The 24234-nt window shown below is 45.2% G+C and overlaps 2 protein-coding genes across 6 annotated transcripts in view; both read left to right on the plus strand.

Annotated features, from left to right (window-relative positions):
• Positions 1–24234, plus strand: part of LOC307208477 (uncharacterized protein) — a 130190-nt gene that overhangs the window by 94145 nt on the left and 11811 nt on the right. The window lies entirely within an intron of this gene.
• The window catches only part of LOC307208582 (uncharacterized protein), a 91367-nt gene continuing 71601 nt past the window's right edge, over positions 4469–24234 (plus strand). The window contains exons 1-4 of one of the 4 annotated variants that reach the window (XR_013835194.1): positions 4469–4606; positions 12658–13518; positions 16103–16241; positions 16975–18291. Coding sequence is in view for 3 of the 4 variants with exons in the window: in XM_079963332.1 (XP_079819458.1) it covers positions 12835–13518; positions 16103–16241; positions 16975–17849 (1698 nt within the window). In the remaining variant the exon portion in view is untranslated. Of the gene's footprint in view, positions 4607–10340; positions 10637–12657; positions 13519–16102; positions 16242–16974; positions 22130–24234 lie in introns of those variants that run through there. The other 3 variants (XM_079963332.1, XM_079963334.1, XM_079963333.1) reach the window with 3 other exon arrangements.

Raw genomic sequence — 24234 nt, forward strand, 5'->3', positions numbered from 1 at the left:
GTTGGTCTGAAATTAAGAGAGATTTGGATAGTTGGACAAGATTGAAGCTTTCTCTGTTAGGCCGAATTGCTGCTGTTAAGATGAATGTATTGCCAAAGATGTTGTTTTTGTTTCAAACATTGCAGATTGTGGACAAGACAGAGTGTTTCCGGAAGTGGCAGAGAGATATATCTAGATTTGTCTGGCAGGGCAAAAAGCCCAGAATTAAGTTTAAGATACTAACTGATGCGAAAGAAAGAGGGGGCTTTGCCCTGCCGGACTTAAAGTTGTATTATGAAGCCGCAGCCTTTTGCTGGCTAAAAGACTGGCTACTTCTCGAAGACACTGACGTATTGGATTTGGAAGGGTTTAACAATGCTTTTGGTTGGCATGCATATCTATGGTACGATAAGGTTAAGATCAATAAGGTCTTCAAGAACCATATTGTCAGGAAAGCAGTTTTTAATGTCTGGACAAAATACAAAGACTTACTGGAAAACAAAACTCCGAGGTGGCTTTCACCTCTGGAAGCTAAGGCCCGAAAAAGACCCAATATGGAGGCCAAATGGCCAAAATATTGGGAAATATTAGAAAAAGATGGAGACAATTGGAAATTGCAGAGTTTGGAGAAAATGAAGGATAAAGTGCGAGACTGGTTACACTACGCTCAGATTAAAGAAGTTTTTAAAAATGACAAAAAGCTAGGGTTCCAGGTGGAGAAATCGAAGTTGGAAACAGAACTGTTAGAGCCTAAGACTAAGGTATTATCAAGAATGTATAACTTGCTGCTGAAATGGAATACACAAGACGAAATGGTTAAATCGGTTATGATAAAGTGGGCTCAGGATATTGGGCATAATATTATGTTTGAGGACTGGGAAAGGTTGTGGACCACTGGGTTGAACTTCACTGCATGTAATGCTCTGAAGGAAAATGTAATGAAAATGATATATAGATGGTACATGACCCCAGTTAAACTTGCCAAAATATACCATTTGTCTGATAATAAATGTTGGAAATGTAAAGAACATGAAGGAACATTCTTTCACCTCTGGTGGACTTGCCCTAGAGTGAAGGCCTTTTGGGAAATGATATATAATGAGTTGAAAAAGGTATTTAAGTATACCTTCACTAAGAAACCAGAGGCCTTCCTTCTGGGCATTGTCGGCCAGAAGGTGTTAAAGAAGGACCGAACATTTTTTATGTATGCAACAACGGCAGCAAGGATACTCATCGCCAAGAGCTGGAAAACTCAAGATCTACCCACACTGGAAGAGTGGCAGATGCAGCTGATGGACTATATGCAACTGGCCGAGATGACTGGCAGAATCCGAGACCTGGGAGAAGAGAGGGTTGAAGAAGACTGGAAGAAATTCAAGATTTATTTAAAAAAGTATTGTAATTTGGTTGAAGGCTAAGAAGGATGCTAGATCATAAATAATTGCCTACCACTGAATTAGATTTGAAATTGACGATAAGTCAGATTGAGGGAAATATAAAATTTGTGGAGAATAGATCAAACTAATTGAACAAAATTTAAGAATATAAACAAGATGATAAATTGCTGGGAAAAATTTATAACGATGTAAGTGGGAGTGGGAGATGTGAGGGAGTCCAAAGAAGTTCTGGAAAATGTGTTACGATTCATGTTATATTGTTTATTATTTTTGCATTTTGTATTTTAAAAAAAATCTTAATAAATATTTATTAAAAAAAAAAAAAAACAAATCTCCCTAAAAATAACTCGGGATGAGATCCTAATGCACAAATACACATTTACTGAGAGCAATCTGATCGTGATTTAGATCCCTTGGCCATATATTATCTGCGTTTGCCTAGCAATGAGTTGCTTGCCTGCTCTGTTTACCTAACAATGAATATACCCGACTGGACCCTTCGAACCTGTTTGCTCACATCTGGCTTTCAACAACACACATAACGTGTGTTTAATGCAAATCTTGCAAGCTTCTGGACCGGGATCAGAAAGAGATTAGCAAACTAGGGAGAAATATGGTGTCCTGGGAGTTCTCTTGCTCCCAGATATTGCTTCAGCCACCAGCAATGGAGGACAGCCTTGAACTCTGATCATGTTTCTTGGTCATCTGTGCCAGAACAGGATCTTGAATTAGATGGGCCAGCAGGCCCTTCTCATGTTCATAATAATGGCTCCCGACCCTGGCATGAACCACGGTTCCCAGAAGCCCTCGCAAGGAGGTTACAGACCAGCTTTTTTGTTTGTGCAAAGCCAGCGCTATATACTACAATGTGCATTTAAATCACACCGTTTCTCCCAAGGGATCCTGGGAATTAGTCTATTAAGGGTCCTGGGAAGTGTAGCTCTGTGGGTGAGAAAGTACATTTCCCATGTTTGTTTGGGGGAAGCCATGTGCTTTAAAAGGGTGGTTTTTTTTGGTGTAGTTTACTTCTGAGTAAACATCATGGGTGTAGCTAGGTGGGCAAGGGGAACAGCTGCCCCCCATCAAGTAAATAAATAAAAATACTTAACTAAAAGAAGAAATTGTAGAAGGATTTCGACAGATTTTTCTGAGCACTTGGGGTCGAAAGAAAGTAATTTAAAATCCTGGCTGGGCCCATGGTAGACATTTATAGGATTGCACTATGGTAGACGTGTATAGGATTACACGTTAACCCTTCAAGGTTCACAAGACTTCTTTCTTCCACAAACTTGCACCACCTCCTTTCCCTAGGAGAGGCATAGGTAAACTCGGCCCTCCAGATGTTTTGGGACTACAACTCCCATCATCCCTAGCTACCAGGATCAGTGGTCAGGGATGATGGGAATTGCAGTCTTGAAACATCTGGAGGGCCGGGTTTGCCTATGCCTGCTCTAGGAAAACAGGTTTGTTGTTGCCTTTGTTTTGAACTACAGTTCCCAGAAGCCCTTGCGAGCCCCAAAGCAGATGCTAGGCACCTTTCCTTTGTGGGGAAACCGGCCAATTTTAAAACAAACAAACAAAAGCCCCAAATGCACTAGCGGGATGGAACCCAAAATAAGGGTCAGGGTTGGGAATTTAAGAAGAAAAAGAAACACACCCCTAAGCATTGCAAAGAGATAATAAGTAGTATCTGGACTTGCAAACTATGCACAAGCAGGATGGAACCCAAAATTAGGACAGGGGTTATTCAACATCCCAGTCTTATTCAACATCTTTATCAACGACTTGGATGATGGACTCAAGGGCATCCTGATCAAATTTGCAGATGACACCAAACTGGGAGGGGTGGCTAACACCCCAGAGGACAGGATCACACTTCAAAACGACCTTGACAGATTAGAGAACTGGGCCAAAACAAACAAGATGAACTTTAACAGGGAGAAATGTAAAGTATTTCACTTGGGCAAAAAAAATGAGAGGCACAAATACAAGATGGGTGACACCTGGCTTGAGAGCAGTACATGTGAAAAGGATCTAGGAGTCTTGGTTGACCACAAACTTGACATGAGCCAACAGTGTGACGCGGCAGCTAAAAAAGCCAATGCAATTCTGGGCTGCATCAATAGGAGTATAGCATCTAGATCAAGGGAAGTAATAGTGCCACTGTATTCTGCTCTGGTCAGACCTCACCTGGAGTACTGTGTCCAGTTCTGGGCACCACAGTTCAAGAAGGACACTGACAAACTGGAACGTGTCCAGAGGAGGGCAACCAAAATGGTCAAAGGCCTGGAAACGATGCCTTATGAGGAACGGCTAAGGGAGCTGGGCATGTTTAGCCTGGAGAAGAGGAGGTTAAGGGGTGATATGATAGCCATGTTCAAATATATAAAAGGATGTCACATAGAGGAGGGAGAAAGGTTGTTTTCTGCTACTCCAGAGAAGCGGACACGGAGCAATGGCTCCAAACTACAAGAAAGAAGATTCCACCTAAACAATAGGAAGAACTTCCTGGCAGTAAGAGCTGTTTGACAGTGGAATTTGCTGCCAAGGAGTGTGGTGGAGTCTCCTTCTTTGGAGGTCTTTAAGCAGAGGCTTGACAACCATATGTCAGGAGTGCTCTGATGGTGTTTCCTGCTTGGCAGGGGGTTGGACTCGATGGCCCTTGTGGTCTCTTCCAACTCTAGGATTCTAAGAAAGAAAGAAAGAAAGAAAGAAAGAAAGAAAGAAAGAAAGGCTCTCGATGCATTGGAAATAAATAATAACAAATGCATAAGCAGGATGGAACCCAAAATAAGGACAGGGGTTGGGAATTAAAAAAAGAAAAAGAGACACCCCCATGCATTGCAAGTAAATAACCATGATTCCTGGACTTGCAAACTATGCACAAGCAGGGTGGAACCCAAAATAAGGATAGGGGTTAAGAAGAGCAATAAAAAAGGGAAGAAAACCCATTGCAATACTAATACTAATATTAACGTGATAATAATATCCGGGCTTGCATCAACTCTTTGCTTTGCCAAAGAGGAGAGGAAGAGAGAGCGAGCAGATTCCTAGAAAGGAGCCCCAGAGAGTTAGTCTGGCCTCTTCCTGCTGTATCTCCTCCCCCTGCAAACGGAGTCTTGCGAAGCCACTTTCCCCCCCGTCTCCTTCCTTCGCCTCCGGGAGTGGCTGCAGATCTGGGGGGTCTCCGGAGTGGGGGGGGAGCAGGTCCCTTCCGGAGGGGAATCTGGGTAAGTTGCACCCAAAGAGGAGGCGGAGAAAGGGCACGATCCTGAGTGGGTGGGGGAAGCAAGAGATCTGGCGGGGGATCGAGTCGCTCTCTTCGCTCCGGAGGGGGAAGAGAGAGAGAGAGAGTTCGCTCCCTTCCACCTCTAGCCATAAGTCATAAGGAAGAGGAGCAAGATCCTGGGTTCAGATCCTCCAGAGCAGAGGCTCTTTGCAAGAAGGGAGGAGGAATTGAATTGCACCTGTGCATTTTGAGCTCGTTTAAGGTGCACTCAGTTTCATTTGTTATTGCATTGTTTTGCCACCTTTCCTCCAAGGGCCCTCAGGTGGCATGCATAATTCTCGTGCTTCCCCATTTTATCCTCACAGCAACCCTGACAGCGGAGGTGGAACATGGCCACTGAAGCTAGGAGCCATTGGCAGCCTTTCCCTCCTCTTTTAAAGCCATCCAAGTTGGTGGTTGGGCTGCCTCTTGTGGCAGGGAGTTCCATAGTTTAAGCACTTGGTGAAGAAGTTACGTCCCCAAGGAACATTCACCCAAACCAGCTCAGGGAGTGTCCCGTTCAGGGCTTTTTAATGAGAGTGAAAGCTCATTAAGTAGCAACGCCTGCATCAAATCTCCCTAAAAACAACTCAGGATGAGAGCCTAATGCACAAATACACATTTACTGAGAGCAATCTGAGAGTGATTTAGATCCCTTGGCCATATATTATCTGCGTTTGCCTAACAATGAGTTGCTTGCCTGCTCTGTTTACCTAACAATGAATATACTCGACTGGACCCTTCGAACCTGGGAGAGGCAGCCCCATTGAAGCCAGGAGGGCTTACTTCCGAGTAGACCCGGCCAGCATAGCCGCTTCATAGCCTGCTTTGTTTTCTAAGGTGCTCAAGTCGGTGTGTGTGTGGTTATTTCACTACCCTGAGAGGTAGGTCGGGGTGGGAGAGGATTGAGTTGCTGAGACACAGCCAGAGGGTTTCATGGCTTGAAATCGAATTGAAGCCTGCCCTGGTCTGACGCTTTTAACTGGGCTGCTCTGTTAAAAAGAACTATCTAAAAAAAGTATGTATCTATACACACATGTGCACATACACATATGCACACAGAAAAGTGGAACGGTCTCCCTCTGGAGGTGGTGAACTCTCCTATCTTGGAGGCTTTTAAGCAGGGGGGGGTTGGACTAGATGACCCTCGGGTCCCTTTCCAACTCTACCATTGTTCTATGATTCTGTGTCTCTTAACGTGCCTTCGGGCTCCCAAGAAAGACGGCAGCCTTTAACCTTCCCCGTTCCTCCTCAATTGCTTATATAGCAATAAAAAAAAATAATTAACAATTCCTTCCCCCCCTATAAAAAGTTAATTTTTAAAAAGCAAAGCCTACGTGTAAAAGCTAAAAATGTCACACGGTGTCTTAGAAGAGCACGAATTTCATTTGGAGATTGTGTGCGAGTATACGTAAATACATTTAATATATGCAAGGCACTTTGCAGAAAGTAAATTAATGCAAGGCACTTTGCAAAAAGGGATGGTAAAGTTGTGATTTATTACTGGGGTCCCCAACATGACGCCGGAGTGGCCTCAGGCCCCTCCTCTGACTCCCACCAATGTTTCTTGCCCCTCCCAATTTGTTACTGAGGGTTTTGGGAAAGGTGGGTGGGTTATCTTTCTATTCGGATCAAAATAAAATAATTCCTTCTAGTAGCACCTTAGAGACCAACTAAGTTTGTTATTGGTATGAGCTTTCATGTGCATGCACACTTGTGTCACCTGCTTATTTTGTCTAGGTTTTATTTGTTCTTTGTTTTGATGTTGGTTTGCGCGCGTGTTGAGAGAGAATACAGAAATAGTACCTTGGGTTAAGAACTTTGCTTCAGGATGAGAACAGAAATCGTGCTCCGGTGGTGCGGCGGCATAAGGAGGCCCCATTAGCTAAAGTGGTGCTTCAGTTAAGAACAGTTTCAGGTTAAGAACAGACCTCTGGAACGAATTAAGTACTTAACCCGAGGTACCACTGTACTGCAATTTTCCCCATCTGTGAAATGGGCATTTTGTCACACTCACAGTAGTTCCAGAATTGCCTGATGCACACAAGTTTATACATGTATCCCACACCTTCTCAAAACAAGGAAAGCACATTTTTGTTTTATTTAAAGAAGAAAACACAGTTTCTTGAAGAGAAGGAGAAACTATTAGTGGACTTTTTTAACGTGTGTGTGAAAAGACAATGAGTTCAGCGCTGTTCTCGTACTGACAGAAAAAGAAAATCTCTGGGTTCAGAATATGCTCAGAGGCACCCTGCTCTAACTGTACGTCTTTCGCACCTGGTTCTGGTTGGTGGTGGGCCTGAGAAACATCAAGTCTGCCCCACCCTTGGCTTCAGCCCTACACAAACATGAATGATTCACATCACTGAATTGTGCCGAGTGACGTCCTGACCAAAAGAGCTTTTGGGGAGGCAAAACCTGCTTGCAACAAAATGCAAACGAAAAGCTGTTTGAGAAATTAATCCGGCTACCCAAGTACGGGGTATGAGAAACGTCAGCAGCAGAAGGGCAGTGAAATAATTAAATAAATTTGTGTTTAAAAATTGGGCATGGCACGGCATGACAATAGATCTGGGACGGATGGACACTTAGAGTTCAAAATTCCCACTTTGGCCATAAATCTTGCTGGTCTCTATGGGCCAGTCACTATTTTTCTGCCTAACCTACCTTTCAGGGTTGCTGTTGAGGTCGGGGGAAAGCAAGGACTGCATGCTAAATTCTAAGACCACTGATCATGCACTATTCTCCTTGGCTGTTTTTAGGGTTCCCCCCACCAGCCCTTTATTCTCAAAAGCTTTTTTTGTTTTTTAAAGGGTTTGCAAACCTCGGGTCCCCCACCCCACCCGAAGCCTGGGGGTCTCCACCTCCCCACCCACATCCCTGGATGTTTGTCCATAAAGTAGGGGTGCTTTACATCCAGAATTTCCCAGGTTTAGCTGGGAGTTGCCCGCTGGAAATAGCATCTGGGCGGAATTTTCAAAAATTGGCAAAAACATCCCGAAAAACCAGGGGGGGTATGGCAACCTGTGTCTGGAAGTGTAGATTTTGTATCCTGATTTTCACTTTTTGAAATACGGCAACCCTGCCATAAAGACCCCCTACTTGGAAACCAGTGTTTGCTCTGAGGGTAGAGAAAGCCATGCACAACGGGTTATGTGGCATTTGTGTAGCAATGTTTTATTTTTATTTTTTTTTGCAAAAAGTGGGGAAGCTTCTCCTTGCCAGGGGGGGGAGCGGCTTGAGGTTGCCATAATGGCTACCAAAACTCCTTAAGGAAGAAAATGAGATGGGCTGCTTTCGTTACAATGCAAGGGGATGTGGTCTGAGCTCGCATCTGCGGCTGAGTTTTCCGAGGGATTTTCTTTTTCCGGAGAGATAATATGTGTTCTCTCCTAACCACTTCTTCCTCTGCTTTTAAAAACGCTCTGTTCTTTTTCTGTCGTTCTTGGTGTGCAGACGTGGCTGAGGGACTTGGGCTTCCTTGTCCAAATTCAGATGCCATCACCCCACCCCTCTTTTTTATAACATTTTTTATTGGTTTTACGAAATTTTATACATTTTAACCATTTCAAACATGAAAACAAAAGGTTCTGTTGAACCTTCGGATCGCCTTCCCTCCCTCAATGGGTTCCATATTCAAGATAAAATTCTCTGCATTTTTTTCCTTTATCCATCTGTTCAATATCCCTGACTATGATTTTAACTGTTTACAATGGTCTTTTAAGGAAACTAAAGATTTACTCCAGTCTTTTAAGAATACTTGATCTTCCTGGTTTCTGATTTTCCCCATCAGTTTCCTTCCTTCCATCTCTGGGCTAGAAGCATTCTCGCTGCCGTCGTTGCATACACAAAAAGTCTTTTTTTAATCCTTTAGGCCAAACTTATACCATACATTTAACACACCTTGATACCACTTTAAACAGTCATGGCTTCCCCCCATTTTCTTTTTCTTTTTTTTATATAAATGTTTATTAAGATTTTTTAAATACAAATGCAAAAATAATCAACAATATAGCATATATCATAACATATTTTCAAAACCTCTTTGGACTCCCTCACATCTCCCGCTCCCACTTACATCGTCTTAAATTTTAACCAGCAAATTATCATCTTATTTAAATTCTTAGGTCCCATTCTTTTAAACATAATCTAATCGTTCTCCGAATGATTTATATTTTCCTCAATCTACTTATCATCCTAATTCCATCTAATTTAGTGGTGGTCAATTATTTATGATCTAGCATCCTTCTTAACATTCAACCAAATTACAATACTTTTTAAAATAAATCTTAAATTTCTTCCAGTCTTCTTCAACCTTCTCTTCTCCCAGGTCTTGGATTCTGCCAGTCATCTCGGCTAGTTCCATATAGTCTATCAGCTGCATCTGCCACTCTTCCAGTGTGGGTAGATCTTGGGTTTTCCAGTGCTTAGCGATAAGTATCCTTGCTGCTGTTGTTGCATACATAAAAAATGTTCGGTCCTTCTTTAACACCTTCTGGCCGACAATACCCAAAAGGAAGGCCTCTGGTTTCTTAGTGAAGGTATACTTAAATACCTTTTTCAGCTCATTATATATCATTTCCCAGAAAGCCTTCACTCTAGGGCAAGTCCACCAGAGGGGGAACTGTAGTTCGTAAAGCGTACAGTCCCCACCCACCCTGAGCTGCAATTCCCATGGTGGATTCACCATGAATCTATCTTTTGGGAATTGGAGCTCTGGGAGGGGAATAGGGCGTCTCCTTTTTAAAAAAAATTGTTTATCATTTTTTCAATACAAACAACAACCACAAAGAACACATACAACAAAAACCACAATAACACTAATAACACAATGTAACAATTCAGATTTGAATACTGATATACCTATAACTACACCTTTTTAACAATTTTTCCCCACCTCTCCTTCCCCTCCTTCCCACCACTATCTGTCTGCCTTATCGCTTAAGTATTCCTTCCAGATTTCTTCATATTTATCCATTCTTAATTTGCGTCAACATGCAATTCGTTCGTATGTAGCTAGTCTGTCCATGTTGTCAATCCATGTGCTCAATGGAATCTTTTTGCGGCTTTTCCAGTTCATCAAAACAAGTTTTTTTTGCTTCTAATATGGCACGGTACATCTATTTTTTTAGACCCCTTGTAATCTCCCACGTTTCCAGTATATAGTTTAGAATTCAATTCAGTTTGGGACTAGGCGGTCTCCTAAAAACTCTCAGCAGCCTGAACAAACCGCAGCACCCAGTTTGTTGAGGGTGGTGGGACTGTGGCTACCAAAAACTACAGTTCCCATGATTATTCGGGGGGAGTTGGTGACAGTTAAAGTCGTATAGGAGCAATTTAAATTTATGGTGTAAATGTGACCCTAGAAGTGGGCTTGGTAGTCTTAAAGTTTTGGGGGAATCTGCTTTATTTTTGTTTTACCAATAACCGGAAGTTTCTAGTAAAGCCAGATACAAAATGGCGGCTCAAGGGGCTGGAGCCAATGGCAGCTGCAGGCCACACACCCTGAGGCTGCATCTTGCACTCTGCTTTTGAAGCAGTACGGTGTCGCTAGAAACCGTCATGGCTTCCTCCAAAGAATCCTGGGAACTGTAGCTTGCTGAGGATTCTCAGTTGCTAGGAGACTCCCATTCCCCTCACAGAGCCACAATTACCAAGTAATCAGTCCCTATTCCCAAGGAAATTTGAGATTTGTAGCTCTCTGAGGCGAATAGAGGTATTAAATAGATGAAATTTCCATTCTGTTACATCTAGGCCTCTGTTAGAAATTAGCCAGGCGCCAGGCGCGTTTTGCATCTGGCGCGGGTCCAATTGTGACCACGTGGAGATGTCTAGATGCTAAGTTGGCTACTGACATCTCCATCTGACTGGCCACTCCAGCTTTTTTAAGCAGGTCAGCAGAACTTATTTATTGCATGTATATCCCAACTTTTTCTCCAAAGAGTACATGGTTCACCCCCTCCTCAGTTAATCCCAACAACGACTCTGTGAGGTAGGTTAAGAGGCTGTGACTGAATCCAAGGTCACTCAATGAGCTTCATAACAGAGTGGGGACTTGAACCCTGATCTCCCACATCCTGGTCCGACACTCTGACCACTACACCACCCTGGCTTCCGAGAGTCCTGCTGCGGAGCAGCTCTATAAAATTAAGTGGGTAAATAAATATTGGGAGAGCAACATGCCACTTAGAGCAGGATCTGGAATATTTTGAAGCTTGAATTTGTTTTATTCTGGATTGTTTTATTTGATGCTTCAAGGTGTCGTAAACCGCTTTTAGACTTTTCCTTTAAAATGGAAATCAGAATAAAAATGAAATTAAGTAGGGCTGCTGTACGTTTGGGATTTCCCGGCCGTATCCGGGATTTGGAAACAGCATCCAGGCGGAATTTCCGCACATTGGCAAAAAATTCAAGGAAAACCCGTGCATCTGGCTGCCCATGTTAAATTTATTGGGCAAATTTCCTTAAAAATAGCTCAAAATCTCCAAATTTTGCAAAAACAAAACAAAACAAAAAACCTCATCAACTTAACTTTTGTATCTGGATTTTCAGTTTTTGAAATATGGCAACCCTAAATTAAGAAGAAGAAATTTCGTTGGGAAAAAAACCTGATGCCTAGACATTACATTGCGGCAACCGGAGCCTAGGTTTCAGGTGGCATTTTGCGATTAGCTTATATACCTGGGTTTCTTTTATTTATATACATTTTTATTGGTTTTTTTTAACATCGTTTCCAACAATCATTTAACATAACTTCTTATCTTATACAATATTTTAGACTTCTGTCAACCACCTCTGAAGATTTTCCGTTCTTTATCACTTGTTCTGTCTTTCTTAATTTCTCTATTACAGTGGTGCCCCGCAAGACGAATGTCTCGCAAGATGAAAAACCCGCTAAACGAAAGGGTTTTCCGTTTTTCGAGGCGCTTTGCAAGACAAATTTCCCTATGGGCTTGCTTCACAAGACGAAAACGTCTTGCGAGTCTTGCGAGTTCCCCCCCCCCTTTTTCTAAGCCGCTAATAGCGCTAATCCGCTAAGCCGCTAATAGGGATGCTTCGCAAGACGAAAAAACCGCTAGACGAAGAGACTCACGGAACGGATTATTTTCGCCTTGCGAGGCACCACTGTACTTTTAATTATCCTTAACCAATAATTCTCACCATAGTCTTTCTTGCAATATTTCAAATAGTCCTCCTTACAGAACTTCTTGCTGTCCTATTAGCGTAATCTGTTTATTACAATTGCTTTTCAAATAGTTCAAATATTTACTCCAGTCTTCTAAGACTCTCTGGTCCCGCAGATTTCGAATCCTTCCTGTTAATTTGTCTAATTCTGCATAGTGCATTAATTTCATTTGCCATTCTTCTTTTGTTGGTAATTCTTCTTGCTTCCATTTTTGTGCCAATCATACTCTTGCTGCCATCATTGCATATGAAAACAACTTACAATCCTGTCTATTAATATGATCTCCCACAATGCCAAGTGAAAATGCTTCTGGTTTCTTAATAAATGTATATTTCAACATCTTTTTCATCTCATTATATATCATTTCCCAGAAGTTTTTCACTTTTTTACATTCCCACCACACGTGATAAAAAGTTCCTTCCTTTTCTTTACATTTCCAACAATTATTACTTGTTTTTATACATTTTAGCTAATTTCACAGGGGTAATATACCACCTATATATCATTTTCATCACATTTTCTTTCAAAGCATTGCATGCAGTAAATTTTAATCCTTCTTTCCACAGTTTTCCCCAAACGTTTAGCTGTATATTATACCCCAAATCTCTGGCTCAATGTATCGTAACCGACTAAGTAGAAATGCTTCTGGTGGGAATGTAAAAAAGTGAAAAACTTATGGGAAATGATATATCATGAGATGAAAACGATGTTGAAATATACATATATATCTGGGTTTCTAAAACTGATCTAGGTGCAGGCTGGACATGCCTTCAGGGCCTCTGTGATCACTTTTCACCTTCTCAAAATCTACTCTCTGTCTCCCTCAGGAAAAGTGCCACGTTTTGCGGAGAACCGCTGCTCCCTTTGGGCCGACGTGGAACGGCGGACGCTGTGCGCCCCGGATAATCCGAGTCCGGGAACGTCGGGGCGAGGAAAGGAGGAGCTGGGCGAACTCCTAGGTGCATTCGGGAGATTCGCCGCCTTCGGGAGCGAGTGCGAGGGAAATGTCCGCCGAGCAGGCCCCGCGGATCCTCCAGGAAAAGAGCATCCGGGAATTCCTCCAGAGGAAACCGGGGGAAGAGATCAAGCAGGAGTCTCGCGATGGCCTCCTTCAGCAGTGGGAAGCCCAGTGGCAGGAGTTCCTGAAGACGGTGGAGGCGTCTCAGCCGGGGCCCCCGCAGCCGCCCGAGGAGCCCACCCCCTGGGACGACGCCAAGGCCTTCCTGGCCTCCTTTGAGCAAGTGGCCGAAGCCTGCCGCTGGCCGCGCGAGGAGTGGGTGACCCGGCTACTGCCGGCCCTCAGCGGGGAAGCCAAGCACGCCTTCGGCAGGCTGGAGGGCCGGGACAGGAAGGATTATGGGAAGGTGAAGGCGGCCATCTTGCTAGGGGACGCCATCAGCCGGGAGAAGAACCGCCAGTATTTCCGGCACTTCCGGTACCAGGAGGCCGAGGGGCCGCGAGGGGTGTACAACCGACTGCAGGAGCTCTGCCGGAGGTGGCTGAAGGTGGAGAGGCACTCCAAGGAGCAGATCCTGGAGTTGCTGATCCTGGAGCAGTTCCTGACTGTCCTTCCGCCCGAGATCCAGGGCTGGGTCAGGGAACGGGGGCCCGCGTCCTGCACCCAGGCAGTGGCCCTGGCTGAGGATTTCCTCTGGATGCAACGGGAGTCTTTGAGATGGGAGCAACAGGTGAGAGACCCCGCGTCCTCTCCCCTCCTGCCCCTCCCTGGGCGACAAATGTGGCCCTCCGGACCTCTCTGCCTGGCCCTCGCCAGCTCTGCTATGCACTGCCTGACTGGGGCACGTGCTTGAATTCCGATCAGATCCCTTGTTTGTGTGGATAAAAGATAGAAAGGGATCTGTGTAGAAGCTAAGCCTCCTCATTTTGTTTGCCTCTGGCTACAAATCCTTTTTTTCAAAAAAAAAAATTATTCATTTTATAACACAATTAAACAACACAAACAGAAAAACAAACAATACAAACAAATTCTTGTCTTCTCCTTATTTTTTCTAAACATTGTTAGGTGAGCTTTCCCAAGTCCTCCCTATCCGATACTCATTTTACCTCATCTTTAGCAGTTTACATATATCATAATTTCTAACTGATTTTTTTTTAATCATGCTTATTTTTACCATGAAAATCTTCACATTTTATCACAAATAATACTATTTTAAAATACACTATCTTCTACTTCTAACCCTACAGCATATATCCACTTCCAAAGCTAGTCTAAGATTTAAATATTAACACATTTTTTCAAATATTCTTTAAACGTCTTCCAATCTTCTTCCACCGTCTCTTCTCTCTGGTCTCGGAGTCTCCTGGTCAGTTCGGCAAGTTCCATATAGTCCATCATCTTCATCTGCCATTCTTCTATAGTTGGTAAATCTTGTTTCTTCCAATTCTTCACTAGTAATATTCTTGCAGCTGTTGCGGCATACAGAAAAAAAGTAACATCCTTTTTGGGGATTTCACCCCCCACTATACCAAGTAAAAAGGCTTCTGGTTTCTTAATAAATGTGTTTTTCAACACTTTTTTCAGTTCATTATAAATCCTTTCCCAGAAGTCTTTTCCCTTGGAGCACGTCCACCACATGTGGTAAAAGTTCTGGCTACAAATCCAGCAATATCTGGAGATCCCAGCCAGATGGACAGGGTGTTATTATTATTATTATTGACAGGTAATAATCATCAGCATCGTCATCTACTGGTTTCCCCATTCCTGTTCTAAGCAGAGCCTCACTCAGATGGAAGATAGAATCCAGCAGACCTCCTCAATGCACCTTTTTCACTTTTGGATTTATTATAATTACACGTTTATCCCACATTTTCCTCCAGTGATCTCAAGGTGGCATACAAAACATCGTTCTCCCCTCCCCACAGCAGCCCTGTGAGGTAGGTTAGGCTGACAGATGGATGGTGGCTGGCCAAAGGTCACCCAGTGAGCCTCATGGCTGAGTGGGGATTCAAACCCTGCTCCCCCAGGTCCTTGTCGGACACACTAACCACTACACCACCCTGGCCTTTTGTCTTTGACCAACACTCTCACTGTTATACCACACTGCTCTCTTTACCCGTGAAGCTAAAAGCCTGCCAGTATTAGAAAGGAAAAGGTATTCAACAGGAAGCGGGGCCAGCAACCGAGAAGGCCCTGTCCTTTCTATCCTCAAAGTATTGTTTTCGCAATAGGAAGGACCTGGTGGGGAAGGTTTGGTTTCCCAAAAGTTTAAAGTAGCTGGAGGATGTACTGCAAGAGCCTGTGTGTGTGCGCGCGCTGTGTTGTTGTTTAGTCGCTTAGTCGTGTCCGACTCTTCGTGACCCCCTGGACCAGAGCACGCCAGGCACTCCTGTCTTCCACTGCCTCCCGCAGTTTGGTCAAACTCATGCTGGTCCCTTCGAGAACACTGTCCAACCATCTCATCCTCTGTCGCCCCCTTCTCCTTGTGCCCTCCATCTTTCCCAACATCAGGGCCTTTTCCAGGGAGTCTTCTCTTCTCATGAGGTGGCCAAAGTATTGGAGCCTCAGCTTCAGTTCTGTAGTATCACCTTATTTTATTTGCTGACTAAGAACCCCACGACTGTATGGTCCCTCCGCTTTATTATTGCAGGGTGTAGATTAGGGAGCAATGATGTTAACTCTTTCATCTTGACATCAGATGTCAAGGAAATAAGCAGCTATCCTATTTCTAAAAGATATCTGAAGGCAGCCCTGTTTAGGGAAGTTTTTAATATTGAATGCTGTATTGTTTTTAACACTTGATTGGGAGCCGCCCAGAGTGGCTGGGCAAACTCAGTCAGATGGACGGGGTATAAATATAATAATAATAATAATAATAATAATAATAATAATATCTATTCAGGTTGTCGTCGTCCCCCATTTGGCAAGTCTTCGCTTTAAGCAAATGCCTACTTGTGAAGCAAAATGCTGTTTTGTTGTTTCCTGCTGGATCTTACATTATGTGTGATTTTTTGCTGTTTCGTTCTGTTTGTGTGTAAAATTTCCCCCTTCGGGTTGTGATTTACAAATTTCAATAAAAACACTCCCCTCTCTCTTTATATATATGGTGAGGCAGAGAGATGGTGATTGGTCCAAGGTCACCCAGTGAGCTTTGAAGGGGAGCTTTCTTCCAGATCCCAAAGCAGTGCTCTAACCACTACACCATACTGTCGTTTGGGGCTGAGTTGGTGCCAGGTTCTTCCCTCCTTTGCTGTTCTCCTGCCGCTCCCGCTCCTTGGTGCTGTTTCATGTTCTGGTCCTCCCTACTGTTTCAGGTGGCAACGGCAGGGGTTTCTTTGGCAGCGGTGGCCGTTCCACTGGCTGAGGCGGAGCCAGCAGCGCCTGATTCTGGAAAGAGGCAGCTATGCATGGTGGTGAAGCAGGAGATGGATGCCGTCAACATCAGTGCCCATGGTGAGCATGGAATGCCGGCCCACGGGAAAGAAGTACCGTATTCAGGCGAATCTAACGCACCTCAGTTTTCAAAACCTTGAAACCGAAAAAGTATTTGCTATGTCAGTGGTGTTTTTTAAGCTTGCCGTTGAATCTAATGCGCCGTCAAGTCTAAGGCGCACCCTAATTTTTGCGATGTAACTATTGGAGCAGACCACATACATGGGGAGAAAACAGTAGATCTGGATGAAAGATGTGCACTGATCATTGCAGTGCAGTCTTAATTATTATTACAGTGGTACCTCGGGTTACAGACGCTTCAGGTTACATATGCTTCAGGTTACAGAGTCCACTAACCCAGAAATAGTGCTTCAGGTTAAGAACTTTGCTTGAGGATGAGAACAGACATCGTGCTCCGGCAGCGCAGCGACAGCAGGAGGCCCCATTATCTAAAGTGGTGCTTCAGGTTAAGAACAGTTTCAGGTTAAGAACGGACCTCCGGAATAAATTAAGTACTTAACCCGAGGTACCACTGTACTTCTGTCTTATCAGGATTCAACCTCAATCTGTTAGCCGCCATCCATCCTCTAACCGCCTCCAGACACTCACACAGGACATTCACTGGTTCTGATCTGAAAGAGAGGTAGAGCTTCAGGTATTTGTGGACGGATATTGTGGGTACAAATAATAATAATTATTATATTATTATCACCTCTCAGTCTCCTCTTCAACTGGCCTCTCTCTCTTCCGGCAGGTGACATCCGACAGGGCGAGAACAGCGGGGAAATCCTTGGGCTCCAGTTGCAAAGAGTTGAGCAGCAGAAGCTGGAGGAAAACTTTGGGAACCAAGGCGGGCCGAGGCGGAGAACGAGAAACCACCAGGCCGAGAAGTGGAAGAAGCCCCCCATTCCTTGCCCCGGTGGCGGGCTCCACAACGCCTCCATCTCGGAAGAGAAGCCTATCGAGAAGAGGAAGTACAAGTGCAACGTCTGCGGGAAGTTCTTCAGCTACAAGTCGAGCCTTAAAATACACCTGAGAATCCACACAGGGGAGAAGCCCTACAAATGCCAGGAGTGCGGGAAGAGCTTTATCCGGAGCGACCTCCTGGCGTCGCACCAGAGAATCCACACCGGAGAGAAGCCCTACAGCTGCTCCTATTGCGGGAAGAGCTTCTGCGACCTGTCCACCCTTATCAAACATCGGAGAATCCACACCGGGGAGAAGCCCTACGTGTGCCTGGAGTGCGGCAAGAGCTTCAGCCAAAAGGCGATCCTGAATTCGCACCAGCGGATCCACACAGGGGAGAAGCCGCACAAATGCCTGGAGTGCGGGAACAGCTTCAGCAGGAGCACTTACCTCACTTCTCATCAGAGAATCCACATGGGTGAGAGAACGTACAAAAACATCGGCTTCTCTGAGCAGTCGGGCCTTATTCACCCTCAGAGAATCCACGTCGAGGAAAAGCCCCACAAATGCCCGGAATACAGCCCAAACTTCAGCCAGCCGTCGTCATGCGCAACACATCAGAAAATCTATGCACTGAGCGACACTATCAATGTTTTCGAGTGTGGGGAGAAACTTCAACTGGAGGCGGCGTCTTATGAGACTTCTGAGCGTCCTAGCAATTAGCCTCATGTCTGGTCGCCTGCGGTGATTTGAGCTTGCCTCCTGGCGACCAGGTGTGTTCCCCCTTCCAGCAGGGATTAAAAGCCACATTCTTTATAAACAGCAGCACTGCAAATGCTCCTTCAGTGGAGATGCAGACAGGGCAGGGGGCGCGATTTTATATCCTTTCGCATTCTGTTTTGCAACTAGCTGTAGGGCAGCTGCCAGGTTTGAGAGCTGAGAAAGCGTTTTCCAGCTTCCCTTCCCTTCCTTTGCTCTGGCATTCCAAGTGACCAAGCAGAGGGAAAAGCCATCCCAGCCTTTGTCCTTCGGTCGGCTTGCGTGTTTGATCTGTCTCAATCAATTCAGCCAACTGACCTGTGAAATATTAGTCATGTATTGTCAGATAATGATCAAGTACAGTGGTACCTCGGGTTACATACACTTCAGGTTACATACGCTTCAGGTTACAGACTCTGCTGACCAAGAAATAGTACCTCGGGTTAAGAACTTTGCTTCAGGATGAGAACAGAAATCGTGCTCCGGTGGCACGGCAGCAGCAGGAGGCCCCATTAGCTAAAGTGGTGCTTCAGGTTAAGAACAGTTTCAGGTTAAGAACGGACCTCCGGAATGAATTAAGTACGGTACTTAACCCGAGGTACCACTGTATTTGAAAAGGCTACGTTTTCATCAGAGTCCCCCCTTTTTAATGACTTTCCCCAACTCTCCAAAGTTACAGCTGTTGAGGACTGCATTCCCTTGCAGATCTGCTTTTTTTATCTTTTTTTTGAGGGGCGGGTGCTGGTATTGGATGGGGGCAAAGAGCCAAAAGTGGGCAGTTTTCAGGGTTGCAAAGCATTCTCTCTGCCACCTCATTTCTCTCCCTCTCCCTCCTTCTTCCTTGTCCCCAGCGTCTGGTGTCCAGAGGTAGACTGCTGCAGCATATGAAGGCTCCATTGGGTCACCCACATCCCATAGAAATTTTGCAGGCTTTCCCTGTCTTTTTGGGCTACAGTCATACCTCATGTTACGTCCGCTTCATGTTACGTTCTTTCAGGTTGCATCCCGCGGCGACCCGGAAGTACCGGAAAGGGTTGCTTCCAGGTTTTGCTACCCGCGCCTGCGCAGACGTGCAAAATGACGTCACACGCATGCGCAGAAGCGGTGAATCGCAACCCATGCGTGCGCAGACGTGCCGCTGCGGGTTGTGTTCTTTTCATGTTGTGAACGGGCCTCCAGAACGGATCCCGTTTTCAACCAGAGGTACCAGTGTACTTACTGGGAAAACTTCCCTCTCTTTCTCTCTCATACGCCTACACACATTGCAGAAGAGGAAATAATCACAGGAAGGTTAGACTAGAGAGCAAAAACTAGAGTGGGTCTGCAGAGGGCCAGATGAAATGAGGTTTGGGGGGGGGGGCGCAGCCTTCCCACCATTGATTTAAAGTCTCACTTGCGACTGTACCCAGTGAGCATCGCTCCAACCTGTTCCCTCTACTCGCTACCCCCCCCCCAGAGACCCAGTCCCCTGCAAGAGTTTTACAAAGCTGCCAACTTTGTAAAGGGCAGGGGAACTTCCCACAGCAAGAAAGTTAGGGAGTCCTGGACGGACCTTTGACCCTGATGCTTCCCCGAGATTCTTTTCCTCTTGGGAGATTGCCTGCAGTCCTACAGGTGGCCAGTAGGAGGCGTGTTTGCCCCCCCCATCTTACAGGTATTTGTGGGGGGGGGCAAATGGCCTGTCCTTGCTAACAACTGACACCCTGGAATCCTTAACAATATTTGGTAAGATGATTATTATTTCTTTGATCATGAAAGTGAAGAGCTTGTAAGAAGGTTCAAGAAGACACTCGCCTGTCCCTGAAAAACCTGGGTTTTCACGTGATGCTGGTGAATCCTGACAATTTCTGTGTGGCTCTTCTGGAACCTTTTGAGCCTCCTCGGGTCGGAAAAGCTCTTGTCGCAGCCGGGGCACCAATGTCCTTTCTCCCCTGCTTGGATTCTCTGATGAGATGTAAGGTTTGCGCCCAAGAAAAAGCCGTTTCCGAAGTGCAAGCTTTTATTCAGCTTCTCTCCACCTCTGTGGACAATCCTGGTTTCCTTCTCCTCCGCCGCTCCCTGCTTTCCCACAGCCCCTTCCCTTGCAATCTCGAAAGGTAGAATGGAAATTGTCCCTTCTCCTGTTTTATGTTGGCGTTAGCAGAGCTGGGTGGATTTGGCCGTATCGGTGGGCAGGTTTCTGGCCTACTCCGCAAGGCCAGTCCTTTTCTTTCCCCTCTGCTTGGAAATGCATAATGGCCACTCTCATATTTGGGAGAAAGTGAAAACGAGGGAAGTGATCAGGAAGATGAATGGGCTGGATCTGAATTGCCCCATCAGAGACACCAGCCATTCAGTACTGTGCCTCTTCAACATTTGAATTGCCCTGTCCTGATCCTTGGTCACACCTGCGTTCGACGGAACGGTTGGCTTTTTAAACATAGCTAGGCGATTGGCAGTGGCCTCATTGAAAAAGAGGGCAGTGGTAGGGTGGGAGGCTGGGAGCCCAACAGCAGATGGCGCCAGAGCCAACGCAGGCAGATCCTGATCTAATTCTGCTATTCTCCCTACTGAGTCCTACAAGGGGCAATGCTGAGACTGGTTGCCAGGTGCGTTGGGAGGAATTGGGACGGAGGTTGGTGGGACAAGACGGTATAGGAGTTTCATAACGACAAGGCCCACGAGGCTTCTCTGCATTGCGAGTTCGCCTTTCTGAGAGGCTGAATTCTTAACCTCCCTTTTCTCTTAAGCTTCTATAACTTCTTTGGTGGTGTGGAGGCGGCAGAGGGAGAGGGAGAAACTCTTCCGCAGTTGAGATCTTCCTGAACTGTAGGCTCCCCCCTCCATGATGCCGTCGCAAACACAAATTCTCCTGAACCCCTAGCACAGATATGGTGACGCATCTTCGTATTCCCTTCTGAGAACCTCTTGAGGGGGCCATGTTCCAGTCCTGGGGCCAGGGGCAAAAGGGGTGGAGCAACAGATGCTTTGGGTGGGGTATACTTTTGTATTGTAGGCTCGTTTCCAAGACCCTCTTATCTTCCCCCAGCCTGCAAGAAGCATAACCAGAGTGCAGGAACCTCTCCAGGAGAGTACAAAGTGGGGTCAGTGATGGGGTGGCATAGGGAGAGGTCTGGGGGGGTTTGGAGGGCTGTGTTTGACTTCCAAACCCTCGCCAGCACCTTAGGGATTCCTGATTGCGACACCGAAGAACGGCTCAGAATTTCTCTGCCTTAAAAAGATTATCTCCCTGAGTATGGTAGCTGTGGGGGAGCTTTCTTGAGCCGTAAAATGTGTCCCCAACCAAGAACGCTCACCCATAGTTTTCAGAGAGACGTCTTGATTTCAGACCTTGGCATCAACATGAGGACAGATGGGTCCAGCCTTGTGTTTAACAGAATGTGCCTGGTCGCCATAGGTGAGCGCGAGCTCTGTGCAGGCGAGCAAGCAGGTTGGCGGAGGAGCAACAGCACGTCTCTGCCATCAGCTTGCTTGGTTTCCATCCCAGTTGCAGAGGGACAAAACATCTTTCTCCACACCAGTATAGAAATGCAGAAGGGGGGGCGGGGGGTATGGCATGATCTGCCTCTCCTCCATCAGCCCTCTTGGTTACAAATCACATTATATTTTTTTGCTAGCCTAAGATGCTCCTAGGCGGTGTTTGCATCTTGACTGTGGAGGAAATGGAGAGCAGGCTTGGGGTTTTTGTGTGTGTGTTTTGCTTTTTCCCAGGCTAACTAGTGTAGTGGGGCTTAGTCAGATCCTGACATAATTATTTTAAGTTCACTATTTGATTGTCAGTTCATGTTTCTCTTGGCAACTGCAGTAGATGTTCTTTTGAGGGAGCTGTTTCTAATCAAGCTTGAAATTTGCCGAATGACAAAGAATTTGATCTCCGACAACTGGTTTGCCCCAAGTGGGGTTACCTGGACTTGGACCTTTTGAGTTCAGGAGCAGTTCTTCACAAACCTCATTTTGGAAAAACTTGGCACCCATAAAGTCAGCCTGTTCAGACTTTCCGGAGATTTAAATTTTATTAAAAGGCAACTTTTGCTTTTGTTGTTGTTGTTTAAATGCTTTCCTATTGTCGAAACTTTTGATTGTGCTTTTCAAATAGTTTTTAAAAATGTACTTTTTTCTAAAAACAAAAAACCCTGTTTTTTAAAAGGTTTTATTAAGTTTGTAACCTGAACTGCTTTCTGCGTGAGAATTGAGATGTGTATGATATTTTAAATATGGTAAATAAAATACCCTGGGTCTCTAGAGATTTGTGTGATTATGGTGGTGGTGTTTTATATATTAAAGATAATGCTGAATTATCTTTTGCTTTCTGCTTGACGTAACGTGCAGTTATATGCAGAACAGTCATAGCTTCCTATGTTCCTAATTTCAAGGTGAGAAGATTAAGCTTTGTGGCTGGCAAATGTGAAAATTCATTTTCAGTGACTGGGTAACAGCAGCACGTTCAGTGTTATTGCGGTGGCTCATATTTGGGCAGGTGGGGTGAGGTGTGCCCCCTTTCACTACTGGCTGTTTTTGCATTTTTTTGAAAAAGGGAACTCTGGTACTGTGAGACTTAGGGTAGTTAAAAAGCAAAAATGGGTTTTATTTTACAACAAAATGGGTAAAACAAGATGATAGAATCATTTCAAGGAGCAGTAAACTTATATATATATATATATATATATATATATATATATATATATATATATATTAAATACAGTGGATATTGCACGTGCTCAGAAATGTACTGGGAGCCAGTGTAGGTCTTTCAAGACTGGTGTTATATGGTCTTGGCGGCTGCTCCCAGTCACCAGTCTAGCTGCCCCATTCTGGATTAGTTGTAGTTTCTGGGTCACCACCAAAGGTAGCCCCACTTAGAGCTCAGGGCCTCTGCCTATAATCTATCATCGTTATTGGAGAAGAGATGAGATCCCTGCATATTGGAGGCAGGTAAGATGTCCCCATCTATCGGCTGGCCATCTTGTGTGGATACCAGGAAAGATCAAAGAACAGATAATTGAACATTAGGTCTGTGAGCACTTAGAAACGGACACGGTGATTACCAAGAGCCCCTTGCCAGCATGACCAGTGCTCAGGGATAGCGGATGCAAGAGTCTAGCAACTTCTCCAGGGCCACAACTACCCGGTTCCTAGTCTAGACTGACTGCCAGCAGCTGTCCAGGATTTCAGACCAATTTGTTTCCAAACCTTCTGCATGACAAGCAGGTGGTCCTCCCCACTGGCTATGCCTTGTCCTCCTTTCTCGCAGATTCCTTCTTCCCACAATGCCCATAGATCCCAGTTTTGGGGCACAGCCTACTTTCTTTAGTTTATCCAACCCCCCTGATCAGTTTCATGAGAACCACCACTTCATTTCTCCAACCACCATATAGAGGCCCTCCAAACCCAAGAGCTGTGTGGCTTCTTCAGTGTCTCCTCTCTAATAGGTCTTTCCGTTCTTGTTTAATAATAATAATAATTTTATTATTTATACCCCGCCCATCAGGCCAGGCCTCCCCAGCCTGTGCGCCTCTGATCTTTCCCTCAAGTCATAGAATCATAGAATCATAGAGTTGGAAGAGACCACAAGGGCCATGGAGTCCAACCCCCTGCCAAGCAGGAAACACCATCAGAGCACTCCTGACATATGGTTGTCAAGCCTCTGCTTAAAGACCTCCAAAGAAGGAGACTCCACCACACTCCTTGGCAGCAAATCCCACTGTCGAACAGCTCTTACTGTCAGGAAGTTCTTCCTAATGTTTAGGTGGAATCTTCTTTCTTGTAGTTTGGATCCATTGCTCCGTGTCCGCTTCTCTGGAGCAGCAGAAAACAACCTTTCTCCCTCTATGTGACAACCTTTTATATATTTGAACATGGCTATCATATCACCCCTTAACCTCCTCTTCTCCAGGCTAAACATGCCCAGCTCCCTTAGCCGTTCCTCATAAGGCATCGGCATTTTCCAGGCCTTTGACCATTTTGGTTGCCCTCCTCTGGACACGTTCCAGTTTGTCCGTGTCCTTCTTGAACTGTGGTGCCCAGAACTGGACACAGTACTCCAGGTGAGGTCTGACCACAGCAGAATACAGTGGCACTATTACTTCCCTTGATCTAGATGCTATACTCCTATTGATGCAGCCCAGAATTGCATTGGCTTTTTTAGCTGCCGCGTCACACTGTTGGCTCATGTCAAGTTTGTGGTCAACCAGGAATCCTTCTGGGTCCTGATTCTCAATCTGTTTCCTAATCTACAGCCTCCCCTCAGCTAAACTGCCTGTGCTACCTTGCTCCTTAATTTTTTGACAGTGAGAACTGTTCCCCCTCTTTCAGCGTTTGTGTGAGATTCTTTTTTTAAAAATTCCCAGCC

Source organism: Podarcis cretensis (genome assembly GCF_951804945.1).
Source record: "Podarcis cretensis genome assembly, chromosome: 2".
NCBI lineage: Eukaryota > Metazoa > Chordata > Lepidosauria > Squamata > Lacertidae > Podarcis > Podarcis cretensis.